We start from the raw sequence: 23,262 nt of genomic DNA, 5'->3' as shown, positions 1-23,262 counted from the left end.
ATAGAGAATTAAGAATACAGATAATTTGGATTGTTTTATTTGAACCCAAACTTATTATTTCGTATCTGTTGTTTGGTGCTTAAAATGTTATCGTAACCTTTATAAATTGACTTAAAAAAACAAAATGAAAAGATAAATATTCTTATTATTCCAAATTGGTTTATTTTAATCTTGTTTTATGCATTGGAGAGTATTTGCTGACTTCCACTTTAGTCTGCACATGCAATTATTCCTCTCTGACCCCTTTCCATGAGTATTTCAAGACTTGCTTTTCCCTGGCCATGGGAAGGACAGCTCATGTTCTTTTACAGTTTGCGTGGGGATTCTGGTACTGGTGACCTCAACTATTTGCCAGCAGACAGTTTTTTTAACTAAGCAAAGTAACTGAATTATGTCCATCTTATTGTGAGGCCAAGGGTTATTTCAGAGAATAGAAACTGAATCTACATTCTTTAAATGTAGAAGGAGTTCATCTGCATGTTCAGTGGAAGATAATTTGGCAAAGCAGTCAGGAGAAGCTGACTCTGCAGTATGTGTGCACTGCTTTCTCTAAAGAGCTGTGAGAACAAATTTTAGCAAAGAAATCCTCAGTCTATCAAGATGTCCAAAATATGTGGTAACACAAGAAAGTTTGGTGAAGTTTTTTTTTATTCAATATGGATTTATTTATTCTTTAATTTCTGTCCTTCCAAAAAGGTACCAATACCCATCAGTCTGTCCTTTAATCTGTAAAACGTTGCTGTTTTTTTTTAAGAAGGGCTCTCATTTTTTTCGTTGCTCTCTGACAGTAGAATTGAATTATCTCCCTTTTGTGATGAGCCTGTGTTTTCCAGGTAAATGAAAACGTAAGGGTTTATTTTTCAAAACTGGAACAGTTGGATTGCCTTTTTGTTTTACTGGGATAAGCATCCACGATGCCCTGGGGAATGGAGAATGCTCTAAAATAAGCCTAGCTGTTTTTTGTTGTTTGTCTGTTTCTTTTTGCATCTGTCTTCGTATTTATTGCTACCATCTGCATTTCATTTCAGGTTGTCTAATGTCTTACTCTGCATGTTCTGTGCCTATTCTCTCTACGCAGCCTTGGGCTGTAATATCACCATTTGCCTACAAGAGATGTGTTTCTATCTGTAACAAAATGAATTGCATTCATCTGTGTAATTCATTTCTAATGAATGCCTTGCTCCTCATTAAGCAGTGATTTACCTTTGTTTCCCTTTTCTACACTGTCACCACTAACCATTTAGAGGTCCTGTGGAGACATACTAATTTGAGAAAGCAAAAGTCAATGCAACTAAGGGCTCACAAATGCCATCCTCATTGGCACTTTTAGAAATGTTCATGGGACACTTTGTGGAATACAGTTTGCAGGTGGATAAGAAGACTCTAGATGTTTTCTTTGTCACTCATAAGCTTTCAGTGTACAAAGACAACACTTCAGAGCTTAAATGCATTTCTCTTTGTCAATGTGTTGAACAGGTAGCCAAGCTTGTGAATCTTGAAAAACATTGTCTGCTCTGCAAGACTTTCACAGATCACAAGCACATGTGGGGAGACTGTACTCTTGATTCCCTGTCCCCTCTGCACCTTTTCAGGAATACTAAAATATTTTTTAAATATTGTTTAGAATAATGTTTTGAAATAGTTAAATTTGAAATATTTTAGTATATTTCAGACTTGAAAATATTTTACTTTAAATTTTATGAGATTCTAAGATTAACCATTTATTGACTTTGTGTGTCTAAAGGAAAAGGATTAGTACCATGAACTAATGCAACAGGAGTTGTATAGTATTTTTCTTACAGATTTGGTCTGTTTTCAGCTTCTCTGTAATACCCTTTCAACCTATCCTGCAGCATCCCCTTTTCCAGCACTGCACTTTGTAGAACAGCAGAATCTGCCATGTGTGCAAATAGATCTGTACTGCTGACAGATGATGGTTTGAGTATAGGATGAATTACCAAGTACATTTTCACTTTAAACCTAAGCAGAGTTTGAACTGCAGCAACAGATTATGAATATGAAAATACTGTTGTATGAAAAACATAATCTATAGAAGTTGTTTTATGTACAACTTTAACTTCTACTTTAGAGATAGTACAGGCTACTCAGTGACACTTTGGTTAACTCACATGAATTTAGCTTTGCATTTTACAATATTTATCCTTGTCTTTGAGCAGACTAATCCCTTGTTGAAACTCTAGAATTGTCAGTTGGCATCAGTTGAGTTTCACCGTGGATTAATCTGATCACAGTATAATGAGGGCATTGAAGCATGGAAGGTTTTTTTAACTGGTCTTGCCTAAGTCATGTAGTACTTGGAAGTAAGAAGACTGATTAATGTAACAAAATTTTATTTTTAATATACATTTTAGAGGACAAAACTGACCTTGAGAACAGTGTGATGCAGAAGAAAATTAAAATCCCCAAACTCTCTCTCAATCACGTAGAAGAAGCTGGGGAGGTTACAGATTATGGGGAAGAAGATGTGGAGCTTAGACACAGTAAGGTACTGAAGTCTTTATTTTTTTTTCTTTTCTTTTTAATTTTTTTTTCTTTTTTTGTTCTTTTTTCTTGGAAGTGCTTGGGGCGTATACAGACGTCATAGCTTAAGAATTCCAGGCCTGCTTTTGATCCCCTTAAAACACGGATTTTGGTGAAGTTGGGTCAAATTGTGTGTGGGGTGGGGTAAGAGTTTTCAAAACCTGATTTATGTGCAATCCAATATTTTCCTGTTTATACTGTCTGCACAGCTTAATTGCCATTTGAAGCTTTTGGAATGATGCTCTTCCGCTTTGGCCCAGAATGCTTTAAAAGTCACCAGTTCCATGAATGTTGAGCAGCTGTTCTTGGTGACATTTGTGACCTATTGCACGCTGCTTGTTTGGAATGGGAAGGGGTGCTCTAAAACTTCCCAGCAGTGGGAGAGAAGACAAATTGATAGGACTGCATCCCTCCATTATAACTGCCAGTTGCCTTTTTAGATCCAGATGTCAGAAACCTACTATATAAACGTATATAATTTTATATATCGAATAATTTCTTTAAAAGTCTGCCAACCTTCAGAATAAAATACTGCTCTGTGGCTTCATGTGTTTTGCAGCTGCAGGAATAATACTAGTGCATTTCTGTGTGGTGGGCCAGCATTTCTTTCTTTTTTATTTTATTTTTATTTTTTTAGACCATGCGTGGAGCAGGCATACCATCAAATAATTTCATTTTCTGCCACATTACTCATGGATATTGTGGTATGGGAATTGATAGTGTCAGCTCCTTGTCTCTAACCTATGAGCTACATTTGCTTTCCTTGCACTTGCTTGGAAGTTCAAATGCTTTTTCCATATTTGGCCAATAAAATTTAGTGATTTTTAATTGTTACATTTTAATGCCACTATCCAGGCCCCAGAAAAGAGGTGTGATTTAATTTCTAGGGTTTGTGCAGGCGACTGAAGGTAAATTTCTGCTGAGAGTTCAAAGGACATGAAGCCTCTGCAATGCAGTACAAATATAGAGAGAATCAGTTGATGAGAGACATGAGGCTGGATGATATATTCTGTCTCCAACTTCTGTGTTTTCAATTCCTTTTCAGTGTTTGCTGATAGTGTTAACTCAGTCACTTGCATCAGGCAGTTGGGTGAATGTGCTACAGGAATAGTCAGAGAAGGTTTTGTCTCCCTAAGTGTGGGAAGGACAAGCCCCTCTGTTCACACAACAGCTTTGTATGGTATTCTGCTTTCATCTCTCATGTTGTTACAGGTGACAAATATAGCACATACTTGATTCTTTCTCTTATTAGAAAACCATTGCTGTTGAAAATCTAAATGTTAGGGGTAAACTTTGAAGGAAAAGAGATCCGGATCCACTTTTTCTTAAAGGAAGTTAATCATATTTATTTATGGAATCAAGTGACCTATATACACTGAGCTTGCAAGTGTTGAACAAATGCAGAGAGAAGGGCCTTTAACTGCCTCAGAAGTTCGTACATGCATTTAGCTGAATAACATGTGCATGATAGTTATGATGTGTAGCCACTAAGAATCTGATAGGCAAAACGTTTTTGCAGGCAGACTTTATCTTGCTTTTTTTCGGATAGCAAGAGCATTAACAGTTCCCAAGTCTGTAGAACTTGAATTTTACTGCATCTTACTGCTCTCCTAATTAATTTGTTTTTTTATTGTAACATGCAGAGGCAAGATGGGAGGAAACAAAGTGAAGGTACACACAAAAGCATTGAAGCTGTTGTTGCTCGCCTTGAAAAACAGAACGGGATGAGTCTCAGTAATACTTCCAGCCCTGAAGAGGCTTTTATGGAGACTTCGGAAGGCTTGAACAATATGGACGATGCTGTAGTTCCTCGGATTCTTTATGAAGAATTGTTGAGGAGTTACCAACAGCAACAAGAAGAAATGAGACACATTCAACAGGAGCTTGAGAGAACGCGGAGGCAGCTTGTGCAACAGGCAAAGAAGCTAAAGGAGTATGGGGCACTCGTGTCAGAAATGAAAGAGCTCAGAGACTTGAACAGGAGACTCCAGGATGTACTGCTTCTAAGACTAGGTAGTGGTAAGTGCCGGACTTAAATGGGACAAGTTTTAATGAATTTTGCAAGTGTGATCAATAGTAATGGAAACGTATTTGAAGAATAGCAGTGGTTGTTAAACTGGACATTGAATGTTAAAAGGGTTTTCTGCTATGGCTGTACAATATGTGTTCAATTTGTATGCTATGTACGTCTGGGTTTTTCCTTAATGATAGCAGAGGTCTTTGTGCTGGTGTGGTTGAATCAGAGTTCCATTCTACGTAGCTGTATTTTAAAAAGTCTCTGACCTTCCAGTATATGCTGAAAAAGACAATAAAGCGTCATCTGCAAAATATACTAATATATTCCAGTTTAAAAAGATTTAAAAAAAAAGAAGAAAGAAAAGGCAATGAATATTTGGGCTGAAACTATTTTTTTCTTTTCAGTTAGGGAATTTGTTTATTGTTCTGTAAGTGACTGTGTTACTTTCCGTTTCCCACCCCCTCTTCCCATTAGTAACTCATTAGAGTGTGATATATTCCTGAAGTTCTTAGCAGTGGCTTTAAGCAGCCATGCTATTTGAAAAATCATGGTTTCTTAAAGAATAACTTGAAAAACTTTTTATATTAGTGTCCCGTTTATCAACACTTGTTACAAAATGCAGGTTTATGTAATTTGGATTTAAATTTTAAGTATCTCAAGTCAATTGCTCATTTGTTTTGGTATATAACAATTATTTAACCATTATGTTGGAATAAATGGGTAAAAAGACCAAATAAAAAGATGGTACCCTTGGAATACCTTCAGATATTTTACTAATTTATATTTAATTGCTATTAGTATGTGGTACTGCTGTGTTGAAGATTTGCTCGGTGACTGAAACTTGGTTAAAATTTGTGCATCCAAACTTAGCATGCTGTTTCTTATGTCTGCCTTTGTGTATCTGGAAATTTGATTTTTGCATGTAAATTGGATATTGGCTCTTCTACTTTCCTTGAACGAGTGCATGCAATTTGCATGTGGGTCTGAGTTCCATTCACATACAAATCTGAACCTGGGAGAGCATGTGCTTGTGCTGTAGCATGTGTCACAGTGTGCCCACAGGTTTGGAGCCAGGGTCTTGAAGTAGCATCTGACAACTGAAACTGGGTGTTTGATTGTGAATGCTCATCGTTTTTACACTGTCCTTAATGAAAATGTCATTACTTACTATAAACATTCCAGTTAACTTTTTAAATAAAATGAAATAGGCAAGGTTTCCACAGTCTGAAAAATATGATGTGGTTGGCAGTAGATTCCACTGAGCTTTCTAAAATTTTCCTTGGATGGAAAGATGTTCCTTCATCTGCAAGTAGTTAGCTGGAATTTATGTGAATGGAGCACCAGCCAGATGTTAGTAGGCAATGGGGCTGAACAGTGTAAAATACCAATTTAGTTGGTAGACTTGCAGCAATTTCAGTGGTGAGACCAGCAGTGAAATGAAGACAGCTTCTGAATTCTGTCTTGTTTCTTTCACTTTAAGAAAGAAGTGATACGTTTTTCACTTGAGCTAAAACAAGAAAGCTAAGAAGAAAGAGTTAAAAAAAAAAAAAAGGCCAAAAAAAATAATCAAAATAACCAAACAAAAACCTAAAAAACACAACCTCTTGAAAAAATGCTGAGTCTTCTCTAAATACTGGGCTTGAATTTCCATTGTATCTATCTGGGACCTCCTTTACAACTGAAAATAAATCTCGATTACATTGAAGATGAGTTCTCTGAATTCAATCACACACCTGGACAAATACAACCTATAGGTAACTTCAACAGAAATTCCTTGTTTTTATTACTTGTATGGAACTTTTCATGGATGGCAACAGTAGAATTTGGCCCTATGGGCTATCCCCTTCATAGAATGTGTGTTTCCTAAAACTCAATTGTATTAACCACTGAGATCTCTATGGCCTTTCCTTGAAGCCTCATTCAGAGTAGAGAAATGACCAGATTCTACAAAGATCAGTACAAAATTTATGATTTTTTATAAAGAGAGGCATCTTCAGCGAATTAGAGAGTCTGATGACAGTATGAAAAGTGCTACTTTTAATCAAGAAATAGATCTGTAAAAACTCCTTTAGTCTTCCTTGCTTTTCCAGCTTGCAAATGAGATATGTTTAGGTAGGTGAATAATCTCTCAAAATTGTTCAGAAAACAGATTACATCCTGAACTCATCCACAGTTGTTGCAGCAATCTCTTAAACCTAGAGTTTCAAATTACAGGTAATTTATGTTATGCTGCACTTCTAGCAGGCTGGACTTAATGCAAACTAATTGCATTTCTGTTTCACCTTAGAGATTTCTGATTTCTTTGCATGAGATGACAGCTGGTTTGTGCTGATGAATTGCAGCTGTGGGAAACACGTGCTTGTTGCCATTTTAAACTTGCAGATCAAATATAGAACAGCCTCTTGAGCTAACATTCTGTCAAGCATTCAGTCTCCTAATTTCCCATCAATATGTTGATTTCTGTAAGCAGCTAGAAGTCAATGTATTCTGCTTTAGACCTAGGCCTTCATCTCTGCTACTAAACTTGAACCACTCTTGTGGGAGGTATGAGGTTCTTAATCTTTCACGTGGTGACACTGAATTGCTCTTTGTTTTCAAAGAGCCTTGAAAGCAGATGTGGTAAATGGCAGCAGTGTAATCAGCAGTGACCCATGAGGATATTGAAGCTTCTTTATGATTTTGATATGCCGTTGCCCAACAGATCCCTTCCTGCAGGAGGCAGGCATTTGACTAAGGCTCTAGGGACCAAAGCAGTGGGGGCACGTGATGACTGTCATGGAAGAGGTTACAGAATCCCTCATCTGAGCACCCTGAACAATGTGTGCTGCCAACGCCTCTTTTTCTCTTGCCTACGTTGGGATCAGGAAGCCTTGCAATCCTAGGCCTTAGCTGTTTGTCTTTGTTCTGTTACACCTAAGAACATATTTGTTTGCCTTGTTTTAATCCATAGAAAATAAGGTGATTTAGACAGTTAAACTGCTCATGCGCCCCTGTAGGTCTAACTTTAAATATGGTCCCTGGATTGCAAAAGCTAAGAATGTCAATAATTTTTTAAAAAAATTATTTGTCCCCAGGGTAAGACCTGTGCAGTTTACTACGGTTGTACAAAGCCAGAAGTAGTGAAGTTGTATCGAGTAATGTCTGAGTTTTGTTTACTCCCTGATAAATACTGCATTTTCATGTTGTGTTGCCAGGGATTAGTGTTACTCTAAAGTCAGGGAGTATATTCACCTTCACTCATTCACATTCAATCACCAACACACACACAGCCCCTGACATGATTATTATTAATCCCAGTTTAATTTCAGTGATCCAGTTTACGGTGTCTTGGGACTGACACTAGAAAGAATGAAATGGTATTTGTGTCTTGCCGTGTGTAAGGAATTACTGTTACTCAGATTTTCTAGATTGATTCGGCCTTTTGATGGAGAAAAAGGCCAAGGTTTCTATCAAGTGTGAGTACAGGAGGTACCATACATATAATATTACTACTTTTCAGACTCCTGTTGGTGTTCAAATTCTTGTAGACCACGTGGAAAACAGCTTTCTGCTTGCAAATGTATATTGACCACTTTATTAGTTCATTTATTTTGGCTTATCTACTAGTTTTTCAGTGGTGTGTAGCCTAAGATGCATTTTTTTAAAAAGAAAGAGGTGTTAGAGGAAGGCCTTGTACCTCTTCATCCTACATTTGATGTTGCTGGCTTCTCAGGTATTACGGAAACTTTATGGTCAGAAGGAGAAGGATTTTGAATTAAACCGTTTGTTTTCTTTTTTTGCATTCTGAAGAACTGTATTTTTTTTAAGATCCTTATTACATAAGTACTGTCATTGATAAGCCTTTAGATAGTGACATATTTTTGTCTGTCCTGTTCATCATCTTTAAAGTAAGATGCAGAGCATGAGAGCTCCAGAAAGAGAAAAGTTGTAGACTGTGGTGTGTGGTACACTGCTCCCATTAGCATTATGCAGGTTGTATGACTAATTTATAACATTCCATGTTGAAAATGGAGTCTTTACTAGCTGGTGAAAGTAGCTGTGAAAACTACCTAGTTTAGATGCAGAGTTGGAAAGAAAAAACATCAATAGAATATAAAAGAAGACTTTGTAAAGGTTTTGGTGACTTCTAAGCAAGCAGTAAAGCAGGAATCGCAGTAAGAGTTTTTTCTGACCTGTTTGAGCTATGCTTGTTGTGGACTTTAATCAGCTGTTTTTCTTGGGGAAACTCTGGAAACCAAATCCCAGCTGTGTCAATATATTGCTATAAACAAAACAGTCAAAGGCTTCGAAATAGCAGCTAGTAAAAGTGTTCAAACTGCGATAATTGTTTCCTTCTAGGAAGAAGGTCGTTGTCCTTAGGTGTGTTCCTCAAAGTGACTTTCAAAGTATAAGAAAACTTAAAATAGCACTTTGTTGAAGAATGTTTTTTCAAGTAACATCTGAAAGTTCACTTCTTTACACTGGCAATTATGTCTCTGCATCTGCTTGTTCAGATGTGTCCCCACAGAGATCTGTGCAGGCTTTTTGGGGTTTAATCAAACCAAGTTTTTTCCACAGTCTGAATCAGTTTAGCAGTCTCAAGTTTAGAAAGCTTAGTTTGTCTTGGCCGTGCTATCGTATGTGCATAATAGTTGAGGTGCTTATTAAGATTACAAGGAATGTATAATGCAAATGGTATGTTTTTTCTTATCTCCCTATTTGTGCCATGCTTGGCCTGTATATGGCTCTTGAGGCACTGTTGGTAACACTGCAGTGTAGGATTGTCTGAGTTGCCAGGACAACTTATAGTAGTTGCTCAGTGTCAAGTGGCAGTCAGCTGAGAACATTTAGCCTGCTATGTAGGTGTAGATAAAGCAAGCTATAGGAGAAATGTCAAATGCTGACAATTGAGGAAATGCTGGTGTCACTGTATAATAATCTTTAAATCTCAAAGGAGGAGGGATGAATACTTCACTTTTTCCAGGTGCACAAAATATTTAAGATTTGTGACTGAAGATGTGAGCTCTGGTGCCAGCTTGACTTGCAAAGTTAGATCAATTCAGGACTTGGTCTGTGTGCACAAACACTGAAGAGGGTTGCTGAGCTATGATGGTGACCTGATATTGAATTGTCATTTGTTGAAGATGCCCAGGTTGGGCTGCAGAGTGCTGCAGTGCTCTTAGCTCCAACCTGGGACAGTATAGCTCTTACAAGTGGGTGAGTTTATCCTTACAATTCTTGGAAGTGGCTGATTTCTGTGTTGTCCAGGGTTTAAGCTAGCAACTTCACAGTGTTAATGAACTACCATCTCTGCATGGAACTTCAGTGGCTGCTGGAGCTTCTTATGACATCAAGGGACAATGATAGGCTTGGGGCCGTAGCCTGTTCCAAGGCTGCTGGTGTAACAGCTGCAATGAGTAGAATAATTTAATCCAGTTCACAAATTATTTTATTTTGTTCTTCTGCCTTTTTAGGAACAATTTATAAATTTGATCTGGAAAAGAAAAGTTGATGACTGAGAAAACAGTCATCTTCCTTTGAAGCCTCAAACATGTGTTTAGTAGTATTCTGTTGTGTAATCTGTGTTTAATTTTTGTTGATTACATTAAAAATAAAAAGCAGTGTGTTGGATGGATTGGACAATTGAAGTCTAATTTATGAGTTTTCTCTTAACCTTGAATGCTCTTTCTATGCATGATACTTTATCATATGTAGCCTAAGCCTGTTTCCTTGATAGCATTTCTGTAGATCCTCACTATTTCTAATATACCTCTGTTATATCTAAAGAGATTTCTAATTTCTAGAAAGTTTGCAATTCTATATGGATAATTTATATGACCATCATAGTAAATTATGCCAGTTTCTATGCAACTATATAGTAATTCTTATGTGTAGAATTGCTATTGTTCTTTTGGTTTAGAATTCGTGTCATTTTAACACAATACCAATAGCGTGCATTGAAACGATCCTACCCATATCTGTGATTGTCCAAATCCTTTAAGAATAAAATTAAACATTTAATGTTTCTGAAGCAGAATTACTTATCCTGCTTTTATTTATTGACATTCAGAAGTAGGATTTTTATTTAGACTCGTTCTGACTTTAAAGTGAACATGACTAATGTGTTATTTTATGCTAACTGTTGGTGATGAAGTGATTGATTTCATGTTCTGTGGGATAGCAGACAGCTCTCTTTTCTTAACTGTCTAGGACCTGCCATTGAGCTTGAAAAAGTAAAAGCAGAATCAATTGAGCCTGAACCAGAGGTACAGAAGACCTTCAGTGAGGAAGCAAATACATCAACGTACTATCCTGCCCCCGTTCCAGTAATGGACAAGTATATTCTCGAGAATGGAAAGGTATTTTAAATTCAATATAGCATGAATAGTTTCTGAATGTCCATTAGGCAATTTTCTTGTGGAATTTGCCTTGAATTTGGGTTTTTGCACGGTAGCAGCTTATAGAAACTTTCTCAGTTTTCATAAAGGTATGCTATTATGCTCTGGAAAAGTATGCAATTACACAAGTATGAACAGCATAGAAAATTATCCTCAGTTGATGAGACCATTGAATGCTATGCAACACCAGGAATATAATTAGTAAATATACATGCTCAAGCACATGGGCATGGTCTTCAATTGGTGACACACACAAATCCACTGACTACAGACCCACATTATAAAGTTAAGTTAGTCTGTCTAGCAGAAATACTTTTTTTCTAAAAGGTCTTTCATGTTTTTTAATGTGCTGTACTAATCTTACAGAGAAGCTTTCATGTTTTAATGGAATTGGAGTCCAGTAGATAATTATGAACCCTGGAATGAAAATGAGCTCCCTTGAATCTGGTAGGAGTGTTGCCAGTGAATTGAGCTGATGTAGTGCTACTGTACAGACAATTTTATAAAGCTGGCAAAACACCATCTAGCTACAGTTTTCCAGAACCTGACTGATAGTTTTTCAGACTTCAGCACGTTTAACACATTGTCCAGTAATGTACTGAAGGCTCCTATTATAGCTGTTGCCATGACCATTAAATGAACATAATCTTTCTTTTACAAAACTGTATGTCCTTCAGAATTGCCTGTGCAGATCCTCTTTCTTAAGCTATGTATGCATACAGTACCATAATCTGAGAACCTTTTAGGAGGAAATGTCCATTTCAACCTTGGCACACAGTGGAGTAGCATGGAATATTATCTTTTCAGATTTGTCTTACAAAACTGACTGCACAAGTGTCTGTCATTCTTGAAGACGAATCTGACATAATTGTTGAGGACAAAATGTATGTGAAAAATAGTATAATCTTGGCAGTTTGACAGGTATTTGGTTCAGATGGCTTTTCTTGCCTAATATGTTTAACATATGTCATTTGTGTGTATATTTTGTGTATCTTTGTGCAATGAAAACTTAAGTATATATTCCTGTGAGAGTTTGGTTTGCCTCCTTTTTTTTCTGCTTAAGGTCTGTGGGATAGGACACGTCCTTTAGTATTTATATACAGCTTTTCCTGCACCTTTATTTCATCTGCCGGTTTTTGGCACTTCTGTTCCTGAAATTTTCTCCATCTTTGCAGATACCAGTATTTCTTTAACTTTCTTTTTTAAATTTTGGCCTTTCTTTAATTGCCTATTTGTTGGGACTTCAGCCAAGTCAGGTGCCAGAAATGTGAAATAATAATGTAACAATATGTTGACAGTTGATTGTTTTCAGTTTTCCCTATTTATGCCTTTTTTTCATTACTCTTTTATTGACATACACCACCAGAGTAGTTGAAATACTTTTCAAGAAATTTTGTCCTTTGTGGCATCGGATTTGATCTTTTTAGGATTCTTTCAAAGCAGATAAATCTCTTCTCTCCAGAGGGAGAACAGAGTTACTGAAAAAAGAGCCTATGGCATTCATTTAAAGAAAGGAAGAAGAGGGGAGGGGGAAAAAAAAAGAGTTCATCTTCTGAGATACATTTTAGATATATTGCACATGTTATCACAGTTACTGTGGTGAGCAGTGCTTTGGATTTGCTGTTGTTTCTATTGCATTGTGCCTGAAGCTGATCCTGCAGTTCCAGAAATTGGGGCTAAAGTTCCCATTGATTTCATCAAGCCAAGAGTCTGGCCCATGGGGCAGCTCTTCCAGCAAGAAGGAAAGGCCTTCTGAATCTGGGGTACAGAAAGCTTCCCATAGCTTTGGGAGTAATAGGAAATGGTACAAAGCCTGTTTTATAGAGAGGTAAACTGAGACATGGGCAGATTAAATTCTTTGCACTAGCAGTGCTGGAAAAAGAAGAAGAGAAATGTAAGATTTCTATCTCTGTCAGTCATGTAGTTACTGTTAACATAGGTGTTTCATACCAGTGATAACTTTTTTTAATAAATGAAGCATCTTGAAAGAAGAGATGATCTGTCTGGAACATAAATATTAAAGTATTTGCTGTAACTTGTTGTTTTCTTTTAAATAACTTGAAGCTAGTGAATAATGTAGTAGTTTAAGAGACTAAAATTTCTTTAGCAAAGACAAATCCCAGTTTTAGTGGAGGGGAATCAGTTTTTTGATCAAATATAACAGTCTACACGTAATGTATTACAGGCATCCAAAATGCAGCATGTCACAATATTCCTAATCCTAGTTGTTTTCTAAGTAATTTGCACTCATTTCTGCTGATAATTTTTCCAAGATCAAGGCAGAAATAACTGAATTATAACTGTAACATGATTGTTTTAGCTCAGATTGCTCACTGTGATTGAAGTTATCTTACAAAACATGCAAAGAGCTGCAGAAGGGGGTGAATTTTTTAAAGCATTGTGAAGAGACTCAAGAACAGAGCAGGAAGGGGAAAGAAAGGGTGTTCATGTGCTTATAACTAGTTCCTCTCTGTCTGTTATGAAGTTTAATATCATGTGGACTTGTGAAAAGTTTTTTTAAATCCCTTTAGCATTGAAAATTCTGTAGGAGAGGCAGCCTGCTATTTGGTTTTATACTTTGAAGAAGATAGGCTTTTAGTTTGTTTCCTGCAAGGAAGCCGGTAGCCAAAACATTAATTTTTTTTCTATTTAAGTTTTTAACCAAACAGCTGCTTTTGAAGGATACTGTTGTAATAAAAAAATTCTTTGCATTATAGCCCTCATTAATTATTAAAGCAGGTTTCCATTTAGAGGCAAAATGGTGTTTGATTGAACACAGGCAGTAAAATTATAGGTATATAATATTTTACTGTAGCTTTTTCCAGTTTCATTGGATTTCATGGGACTTAGGTGATACGGTTGAGATCTGTATGGGTAGCAGGCACAGTTTAAGTTATGCCACATGAAAGGAGTAAAACCACAAAAAAATGTAAGAGTGAAACAGTTAATGCAAATGATCTCCTGATATATGTGCAGTAGAATTTTGTTCACGGGATTTTTTAATTGTGAGTTGGCAGTAAGTTTTTATTAAAGTGTTACTGTTACAGAAAGAACTTCCATTTGATCAGATTTTTATGAAACCTAAACTTGTAATACAACAGTCTAATTGAGACGTATTTTTGGTGTTTATAGAATTATCTGTGTAAGTTCTATCTTCTTCCTTTCTGTTGCAGTGAACTCTTATCAGCAATTAGAATAGCTAGGTCACACGTTAGCTTGTCACGGCTGATGAACAAGTGTGGGTCCAACTGAATGAAGTTCATCACCACATGAACAAAGGTTTTTGTGTGTACAGGCAGTTCATGTGTCTGCACTGGACTCCAGGAATTAGGAGCATGGAGATACACAGTGCAAAGTACTCTCCATGGTTCTGCACAGGGCCAGCATTTGCGTCCAACTGAGCTTATTGGTTCTGCTCACATCAGACCCGTGCTGGTTGCTAGTGGAGTTATTGTCCTTGCTGTTGCTTGATGATGTCCTGGTTATCAGGCCTATCAGCTCAAAAATACATGGTGCCAGCCTAAGGGCGGTACTCAGATTCTCGACCTGTATTCATCTTAAGTCTGCAGCACTGGGAAGCTTGGGGTAGAGATACAGGGTAGCTCCATGGCAGTTATCCCAGCGTAGTTGATGCTGAACGAGACTAATAAGCACAACTTGCCTGAAGCAGCTTCCTTTGGAAAAGTCTTCAGTGGTGTCACGCTGCATTTCCCAGCACCCATGTTACCCTGCTTTACTACCTCAGTGAAATATCTCTGCTCCCCATTGTCTGCATAATGGGAAGTTTATGATGTTGCAGTGCTGGGTCATTGCCTTATTCACCTGGATAGATCCACTGTGCATGACAGGCAAACTTCTTGATAGAATTGGAAGTTTATGAAACTTCCAGGCTCTCTTGATTGTATTGAATTTGTAGCTCTCAAAATCCCTTCTCCCTTTCTAGTTACTTTAAACAACCAGACTGAATTTTGCCAACAGGTACAGGATACAGCTTAGGAAGTATTTCCCTTTCTAGTGTCTCTGAAATACAGTTTCAGTAAAGTCTGTTTCACCCAAAGGAAGCTTCACTCTGAAGACAAATGTTTCATCTTACTCCTGAATTAGGCAGGTGCAACTGCTTGATTTATATGCTGTGCATACCCTAATAATACTGGATGTGTTTACTGTTTCCTTCTTCTATCTCTGTTCCTGACCATAGCCTTTCAGATGATAGGCTGTGCTAGGGCAAAAAAGTAGAGAGTAAGAGGAATTGAGAACAAAAGGGAAGAGGAACTATATTATGTAAGAGGTTGACTTGAACTCCCTGACCCACCAAGTTGGAGAATTTTCAGAATTAGGCAAAATGGATTTGTTCAGCCCTAATTACTGTGATTATAGTACCTAATACTAATGTTCCTACAGCACTTGGTTACTGTTGTGTGCTACATATCATAGATAAGTTGTTATTATTACTACCTTCTAGGTCCATCTTGGCAGTGGAATTTGGGTAGATGAGGAGAAATGGCACCAGCTGCAAGTAACACAAGGAGATTCAAAGTATACAAAAAATCTAGCGGTTATGATTTGGGGAACAGATGTTCTCAAGAACAGAAGTGTCACAGGAGTTGCAACCAAAAAAAAGAAAGATGCCGTTCCCAAGCCACCTCTCTCACCTCACAAATTAAGCATTGTCAGAGGTAGGTTATTTGAAAACTTTTGCTTCCTGCTTTGGAGTTTAACTATTAATCACTGAGTTGAAAGATGCTTCTTTTCAGCTCATATAAAATTAACTGATTAAAAACTGTAATTCAAATTGCTATTGCATTGTGAAGTGCATACGTATTCAGGAAAAGTAAAACACATTGCAATAGCTGTGCACAGTGCAGGCCTTCACAGCTGGAGAGTTGAGGTTCAAGAAGATCTTCACTTTGAACCAGACAGGACTCTGAGCCTGGAGAACAGCACATTGTTCTGGAATTCATTTATAACATCATGATTTCTTAAAATGCATATATTCCTTTTAACAAGCCTGAGAGTAGCTTTACCACATTCTTTCATCCAGAATGTTACCAACTCTGGCATGAGGCACAGAAACCATTATAGCTGTGACTATAGGAATACGCATACCTTCCAAGGCAAGGAAGAATAGTGTTGCCCTTCTCAGGGGAGAAAATGGAAATAGCAAAAAATTAATTGTTGCACTTGAATTGGAATTTGACCAGGAAGTATAAATCGCTGACCTATTGTGGCAGGAAAAATTGCAATGACACTTTCAGTAACTGCAAGCCTGAGTCTGTATGTAGTACTTTAAGAGAGCAAAGGCCTTCTCTTTTGTGTGAAATGAATAGTGAATTTTCAGTCACTTTGTACCATTGTGCTTGTGTTTTACATTCATTTCTGTCTCTGCTGGTATTTCAGGCTTCTTTTTAAGTCTGAAGTGAGTCAGTTCCTCATGGAATACATACTGAAATTGGATTTTTAGGTTTTGTGTCTATACTAAATTGCAGTAGGACTGAAAGAAATCTCCCTGTTTGACTGAGCTTCATTGTTTTGCATTTCCTGTTCTTAGTTGCTGTCTGCTCTTAACTATGAATTCTAGGAGCAGTTGTAACTTGCCTTGTGAGTAACATATTTTGGAAGTAGGAAATACAATTCCTGTTTGAGTGTGTGCGTGTGTCTGTCCATGTTGTGTGGGGAAAAGTTGAAAACTGGTCTTTGTACTGTCTTCTTGCTTAGTTTGTAGAAATGAGTAAAAGGCATGTTTTTGTTTTCTTTTCACTAATCCGCTTTAAGAATATAGGTGGAATTGCAAGCTGTTCCATACAGATTTTCTAGTTCTAGCAGGGATCTTTTGGTGCAATCCTAACACGAGTAGTAAAGTAATGATGTATTGGCCACTTTTAAGAAATCTACTCTGTGGCTGTGGCTGGCCTTGTCAGCTCCTAATGGGAAGCAGAGCTGGTTGCCCAGATGCACACTTACAAACACACAGTAAACAAGTTATTTTTCACTAGTCTATTGCAAAGAGCTTTCTAGTTCCCTGCTGGAGACTGTTGCTCCTCAGCACTGCTGGCGAGGTTGCTTATGTGACAGTTTCCTCTTGTTTGTTAGTCAGGGTCAGTCTGTGTTGCTTGAGCCATTGAGGTACTAGCTGTCTTCTAACTCCCCTTTGTTCTGACCACAGTGGGGTTGGAAGTATGCTCCAACAGGAATATGGTGAGAGGCAGATGGGGCACTTTTCTTTCTTCTGTTCTGTACCTTTACACTTTACAGCAGTTCAGCTCTTCTCTATTTCCTCATTTTTCTGTGTTTTCTGTCATACTTCTGCTTCCAGCCTCAACCCTCATTTGAATTCTACTTTTCCACACCCTGGATTTCTGTGTTCCTCTTTCCAGTGTTTTTTTCACCTTGTCTTTGACTGTCTTTTTGTTAGACTCAAGACTGCACATTCTCCTCTTGAACCATTTAATCTGCGTGGCCAATGTTTTAGGTGGCAGCAGCTGGACTTCCTTTTTCAGTGGTACTGAGAAGCACATGACCAGGATTTTCCATGTCGTTGTGTGCTTTGCATTTGCATTAGTGTTACTGGGTCTTGCCCCATCATGCCAGCAGTGATTCCTGGAGAGCTGGGAGATGTAAAATAAGAAGTTATGTTCTGGAGAAATGGAGACTAAAACAAACCAGATGAGAAGCAAGTGAACAAATGGTGAAATGCAAGGGAGCTTCAGTTTACATGTCCAATGGCTTGGATCAGGCATCACAGATAGGTATAAAGCTCCTTGTTAGTCTTTGAGGTCTACTTGAATTTTTGGTCCAGTCGGAAATGCGGAGGAGCATCGGTGTGCTCCCCTAAAGCCAAAAGAGAAAGAAGAAGCAGAACCCCCAAATCACTCTTTGAAGCCCCTAAGCCAGCATCCTTATGTGCTTACTAAACTATTATTTCTGCAGCCCTTCAAAGAAATGGAAGAGATAGAAGAGGAAAAGCTGTGATGATCATGTAGCAGGGTTACTCTGACTTTAAGAATCGCAGCTGAAGAAGGAGTTCTCTCAGGTGACTCTTTGCTAGTCATTGGCTAAATGAGTAACATAGCTGGTATTTTACTGGAAGTTCACCTTACTAGGTGTATCTGCCACAACCTGAGAGTATTCCTGAGATTGTTGTAGTACATACAGTTTTATATCCTACAAACACACGACGTTTCTTCAGGTTCTCAGTGACGTGCCTCTTCTTAGTGTTGTGTTTCAAATAATTCTTTACTGCTGATCAGCATTTCAGCTATCAGGCTACATGCTGATTAATTTTACTTATTTTACATCTAAAAGATCTTACAACATAAAATTGACATTGTTTTAGTTCTCATAATTCTGTGGACGCAGACTAACTTATCTAACATACATTTTTTGAACAACATCATTACCTCTAAATGTGTCTGATCTCTTTTGCTTCTTAAAAATCCCTACTGTGTAGTATGCGATAAAGAAATTATAAAAAGTGTGATGCATGAGCACTGTTATAAACCTTGTTAATGCAAAATAACCTTTTATATAACTTCTGAGAGGTTTCAAAATGAACTACAAAGCATGTGTAGTACTTAATTTTCATAACTTTTTAATATGATGTGTTAAAAATGTTATAAACCATGTTAATTAAGCAATAATCTCTATGACTTTTTGTGTATGAAGCAATAAATGGCTACTGGAATATATTACTAGGCAGAGCAGAACAGTTGGTTTAATCAGTCTGGGCAGCTTGCACAACATACTGTCTAGGTTATGAAAACAAGAAAACCAAAACCTTTCTGCCACTAAGGAGTTGGGTGTTCTGCACCACCTCTGATTTCAGTAACCTCTGCAGGATTCCGGCACCAAATTACCAACTCTGTGTAGCTGCACCGATTCAACTTTCATTGCCCTCATTGCTTTTGCAGTTGTTCCTATTGCTTGCTTTTTGTATTCCAGTTAAGCTCACAAAGTGTATTGTGCAAACATGCAAGAAGATGACTTTCACCCTGAGTAACCTACTAACAAAAGCCGTATACGCCCAAGGACAGGGTGTCCAAAAAAGATGCAGGCATTAATGTATGTTGAACAGATTAAAAAAGTTAAAGAAATCAGTTTGTGTCTTCTCCTTCTCTTCCTAACCGTTATCATTCACTTACTGTCTTGAAGGTGTGATGGTAGGAGTGGCTCACAGAGAACTGTAGATAACAACAGTTCTAGTGAGACTGTTCACCTGGGAAAGATTCTAAATCTGCTGTGGAGATATGGACAAGTACAAGAGTTAGGCAGGCAAGTGACATTGTAAAAGGTTGGATTTAGCCTTGTTTCTCTATAGAAAGCCTATTAATGTAGTCACAGCATAACTGGAAGATGGTCATGCCAGTCAAGCCTGGTGAAAAATCTTGTCTTTAACAAGATAGCCAGTGAATCAATGAAAGCTTCTTTTGTGTTGCAACAAATATACAAAGTGCTTACTCAGTGCTGACTCTTGTGTAGTTAGCCCAACTCAGGGCTGAACTATTTTGTAAAAATATCCTAATGACTCTTTCCTTTTTTTTTCTTTCTCCCCAGAATGTTTGTATGATAGAATAGCACAAGAAACTGTGGATGAAACTGAAATTGCACAGAGACTCTCCAAAGTCAACAAGTACATCTGTGAAAAAATAATGGATATCAATAAATCATGTAAAAATGAAGAAAGGAGGGAAAGCGCAAAGTACAATTTGCAATAAATTTTGGATTTTTAATAAAGTCTTAGTGTTTTCCTTAAGTGTTGGTTTTTGATTTGTGTGGCAGTTTTGCTGATGGGAGAAGCTGACTTAAGGCATTACTCTCCTATAACTGATCAATTTTTTGAGCGGTTCTGTCAAAAGCCTTTCTATGGTGTAACCTGCTTTTAAATAATGTAAGATACATTGTAAGTTCACGATGCATTTCAGAAGGTTTTTCCAATGAGTTGCAGTATTTTACCTGCAGTTCTGTATATAGGTTGTAATTCTGTGAATACCAACCCCTTTTGTCTACGTTTTGTTTTCCTGGACGTAGTGGATCTAGGCTGCATTAAACATTTGCTTAGAAGGAAGAACTGTACAAAATCCACTTTGCTATTGAAAAAGGTTTTATTGTATTTTACAAAGTGCTTTTCTGAACTGAAATTTTAATCGTTTGTTTTTATAAATCTTTGTTTTGGTCTCTAACAATATATTTGGTCAAAAACACCCCAAAAGTGCTTCTCTTTCACTTATTATCTCGTAGTTAGATCACCATTACTGTCATAAAACCCCCAAACAATGAAGAAACCCAAACTATAAGTTTTAAAATAATGATAATTTATTTTTTTAAAAAATCATAATCTAAAAGCAGTTTGTTTTCAGGACCCAAGACACTTTTCAGATCTCTGGTTATGTTTCAAAGCATGTCCATGTTACTGTTCTTGAAACACTATATTTTTAGTGTATTTGTATTTTGAATTGATTTAAAGATTTCCACACTATGGCAAGATGATGTATAACAGAAAATTTAGTACCATTCTTCTGAGTCCATCATTTAAGAATTGATGTTTTTAGCACAACTTTAAATAAAAAATAAAAAAATATTTTCTACATCAAAGTTAGATTTGGGTTGCAAAGTTGTAAGAAATAATTTGTGGATCTGAATTATATGTGATTGTCGGTAAGTAAAAGAAAATAGACTTAATTCTGGTTTTATGAGGGATTTTGGAAATAAGGTTTATAGAGATAATTCAGGGCCTGGACTGATAATTTTTGAGGGTTTGTTATATTGGTGGTCTTCCTTAACCTTCCATTTATTTTACGTATGCAGATTATCTACCTTTTGTGGCTGCCTGTTCCCAAGTACCAACGTCTGTTTATTTTCTGCCACTGAAGTTGTTCTTCTTGTAGTTTTGAGAGACTTCCCATTTCTTATCCTTCCTGTAGCACTGGAAAAACTGAACACAGATCTTATTTCGCTGTCCTGCAAGTGTAGATCATTTGAATGGAGCAAAACAAGGGTTCTTTAAAGAGCATAGATGGATGGATGAGAGAAGCAAGGCATGCTAGAAGTGCAGTGCCCGTTTTGGAAGAGATGGAGAAAAACACCACATTGTGGCTTCATGTGTCGCTATGTGTGCTTAAATGATCACTTAATTCAGGGCATAAATATTTGGTTTGTGCTTTCTGAAGTGCAATGTCATGAGTGGCTTGTGCCAATATAAGTATTCTGTGCTGCCAAGCATTCCCCGTTCCACTGCTGTGTCTCTGTCCCTCATGTCCCTCTCCTTGAACTGGCAGTTGTGGTTGTGCAGATGTGTCAGATCTCACTGATGCCCAAGGCTGAATTCATAAGGGCTGGTGCCAACAGGGTGGAGCTCCAGGGAGCATTCTTGGTGAGAGATAGGAAAAGGAGGAGTGTCTTTTTATGGTGGCCCATGTGTGTCTGAAATTGCATTTAACAGCATAGTTTGTCTCCTGTTAATCTCAAAGTGTTCTTAGGTAGTGTTTAATGAAGTGAATAAATGTTTATGCTTCCTAATTTGGGATGCTAAATACCGAATTAGTGTTTGTAATGTCAGTGCATGTTTCCTTTTATTAATTAAAGAACAAAGTAGCAGTAAAATTGAAGAAACACTTAAACAGCAAGTTCCCACTTTTCAAGCAGACTTGTGAAGGTCCATTTTTCGTTGAAGTGATATTAGCCCAATTCACTAGTTTGGGGGAGAATGTCCATATTTTTTTTTCGGTCTTTTATGGCTCTAGTACTAATGTGTTTTCATTGTAACAGGTTTTTTAATGAGTAGATGATGCTGTCCTTCATAGAAGATAAGCCTATTTGAGGCAGCTTTTTTATGAAACCCAGGAAAAGCAGATTAGAATTTAATTTAGAATTTAGAGTTAGGACTCTAGCCTAGCTACCAAAATTAATGATTTTAAGTTTCTGCAAAACCAGCATCATCTTTCTAAGGTTTCTTCTTGACAGATTTGTCCCAGCAAATGTTAATGCTGCATATTGCTGAAGAATTGTAATTTTGTCTTTGGGGAAGGTTTCTTGGACGTTTTTATTGATTTCTTCATGGCATTTCTATCAGCCCAGGTCCAGAAGACAGCTCTTAGTGGACTTCAACGGGAGTATTTGGGTGACACAAAAAGGTTCATTCCCTTATTCCCTTTCAAGTGTAATGGTGTGGGGGCTAATAATGCGTCCTTTGGGCTGGGCAACTGGCAATTAACATGTCAGCTGAAGTTTCATGGAGTTACAGTGAAGCAATAGGATGTGTTCAAGGTAGTATACCTCTTTATTGTATTATGACTTGAACAAAATTATTATTTTTTTTTTTTCCTGGAAATGGGTTATTGCTGATAATAAGGCAGCTTTGTGGGCTGTCATTGTAAGGCAGCGTGCGGACGGCTCTGTGGTGAATAACAGGCGTGTATGAATAACATCTCTGCACTTATATTTGCGCACTATTCTTGTCTTTTCTGTCCCCATGACCATGTGAAGACTACAAGTCTTTCCCAGTGTGTCTGTTTCAAGTAGGGAAGTAGGCTAAAGCTTTTGTGTGTTCAGCATTACCCACGGAGAAATACAAACTGTATTGGGGTGTGCGTTTCTGCATTGACATTCTGATGTATAAATTAATTGTGAAGTTAATTTCACGTGTTCATTTCACAGTTTTGTACTGCATTGATGACCAATGCTGTACTGCTTGGTACATGAATTCTTCCCTAATTGTGCCTGTCTGTACATACTTTTGCTTTGTTCGTAACACATCTGCCATGAATCTACCATAGGAGGCTTGATGTGAAAATAGCACCTTCTAACTTTTTCCTGCTTCAGGCTAACTTTGTACCTGTACATTGTGTGACACTGGAGAGAATTTTGACATAAAATGAAGTATGTTTTGTGATACCCTGTAATACCCCTTGTTCGTCATTCCAAGGTTTGTGCTGTGCTGTTACTGCACATTGTAAACCTGGATTTGTAACAATCAGAAAAACACAGATGTAAGAGGAGCTGACTTACTGTCCTGAGAGATCAGTGCATACAGTTTACTTTTTTTGTATTGAAGAAGGTATTACTGTTACATGAATAATCTGATCCTTTTTTTTTTTTTTTGCCAGATATTGCTGCTGTAATTTGTAATATTCATGGCCTAATCTATATTAAAGTGCCTCTGGCACATTTGCAAGAAGGCTAGATTAGGGTTAACAAAAAGGGCTTTATTTTCTATTAATGATTTTGTAAGGGAAATGAGCTGTTTTATTAAAGGAAAGAACCCTAACAGATATAATACCTTAGTCAGGCTGTCTAGCCATTCAATTAAAAAATCAAAACTAGTGTTTGTTAGGG

At 37.3% G+C, this 23,262-nt stretch overlaps 2 protein-coding genes across 2 annotated transcripts in view; both read left to right on the top strand.

Moving 5' to 3' along the window:
• AGBL4 (ATP/GTP binding protein-like 4) overlaps positions 1-23,262 on the top strand; it is a gene marked incomplete at its 5' end in the record, with an annotated part of 892,811 nt that overhangs the window by 530,706 nt on the left and 338,843 nt on the right. The gene's annotated exons all lie outside the window — the stretch shown is intronic.
• Positions 2,377-19,646, top strand: BEND5 (BEN domain containing 5). Its single transcript, XM_010004003.1, has 5 exons — positions 2,377-2,506; positions 4,185-4,560; positions 10,748-10,896; positions 15,398-15,611; positions 19,486-19,646. The coding sequence occupies exons 1-5, from the start codon at positions 2,402-2,404 to the stop codon at positions 19,644-19,646; spliced, it is 1,005 nt and encodes a 334-aa protein (XP_010002305.1). The 5' UTR covers positions 2,377-2,401.

This window comes from Chaetura pelagica, unplaced genomic scaffold, assembly GCF_000747805.2.
Source record: "Chaetura pelagica isolate M959 unplaced genomic scaffold, ChaPel_1.0 scaffold18, whole genome shotgun sequence".
NCBI lineage: Eukaryota > Metazoa > Chordata > Aves > Apodiformes > Apodidae > Chaetura > Chaetura pelagica.
Note: the sequence above shows the minus strand (reverse complement) of the source record. Positions and strands in the feature narration are given on the sequence as shown.

What these genes read in the sequence shown, in the direction of transcription:
- BEND5 (XM_010004003.1), top strand. Translation starts at nt 2,402, where the DNA reads ATGCAGAAGAAAATTAAAATCCCCAAACTCTCTCTCAATCACGTAGAA. An exon ending in TGGAGCTTAGACACAGTAAG is followed by an intron (nt 2,507 to 4,184) that starts GTACTGAAGTCT and finishes TGTAACATGCAG; the next exon opens with AGGCAAGATGGGAGGAAACA. An exon ending in CAAATTAAGCATTGTCAGAG is followed by an intron (nt 15,612 to 19,485) that starts GTAGGTTATTTG and finishes CTTTCTCCCCAG; the next exon opens with AATGTTTGTATGATAGAATA.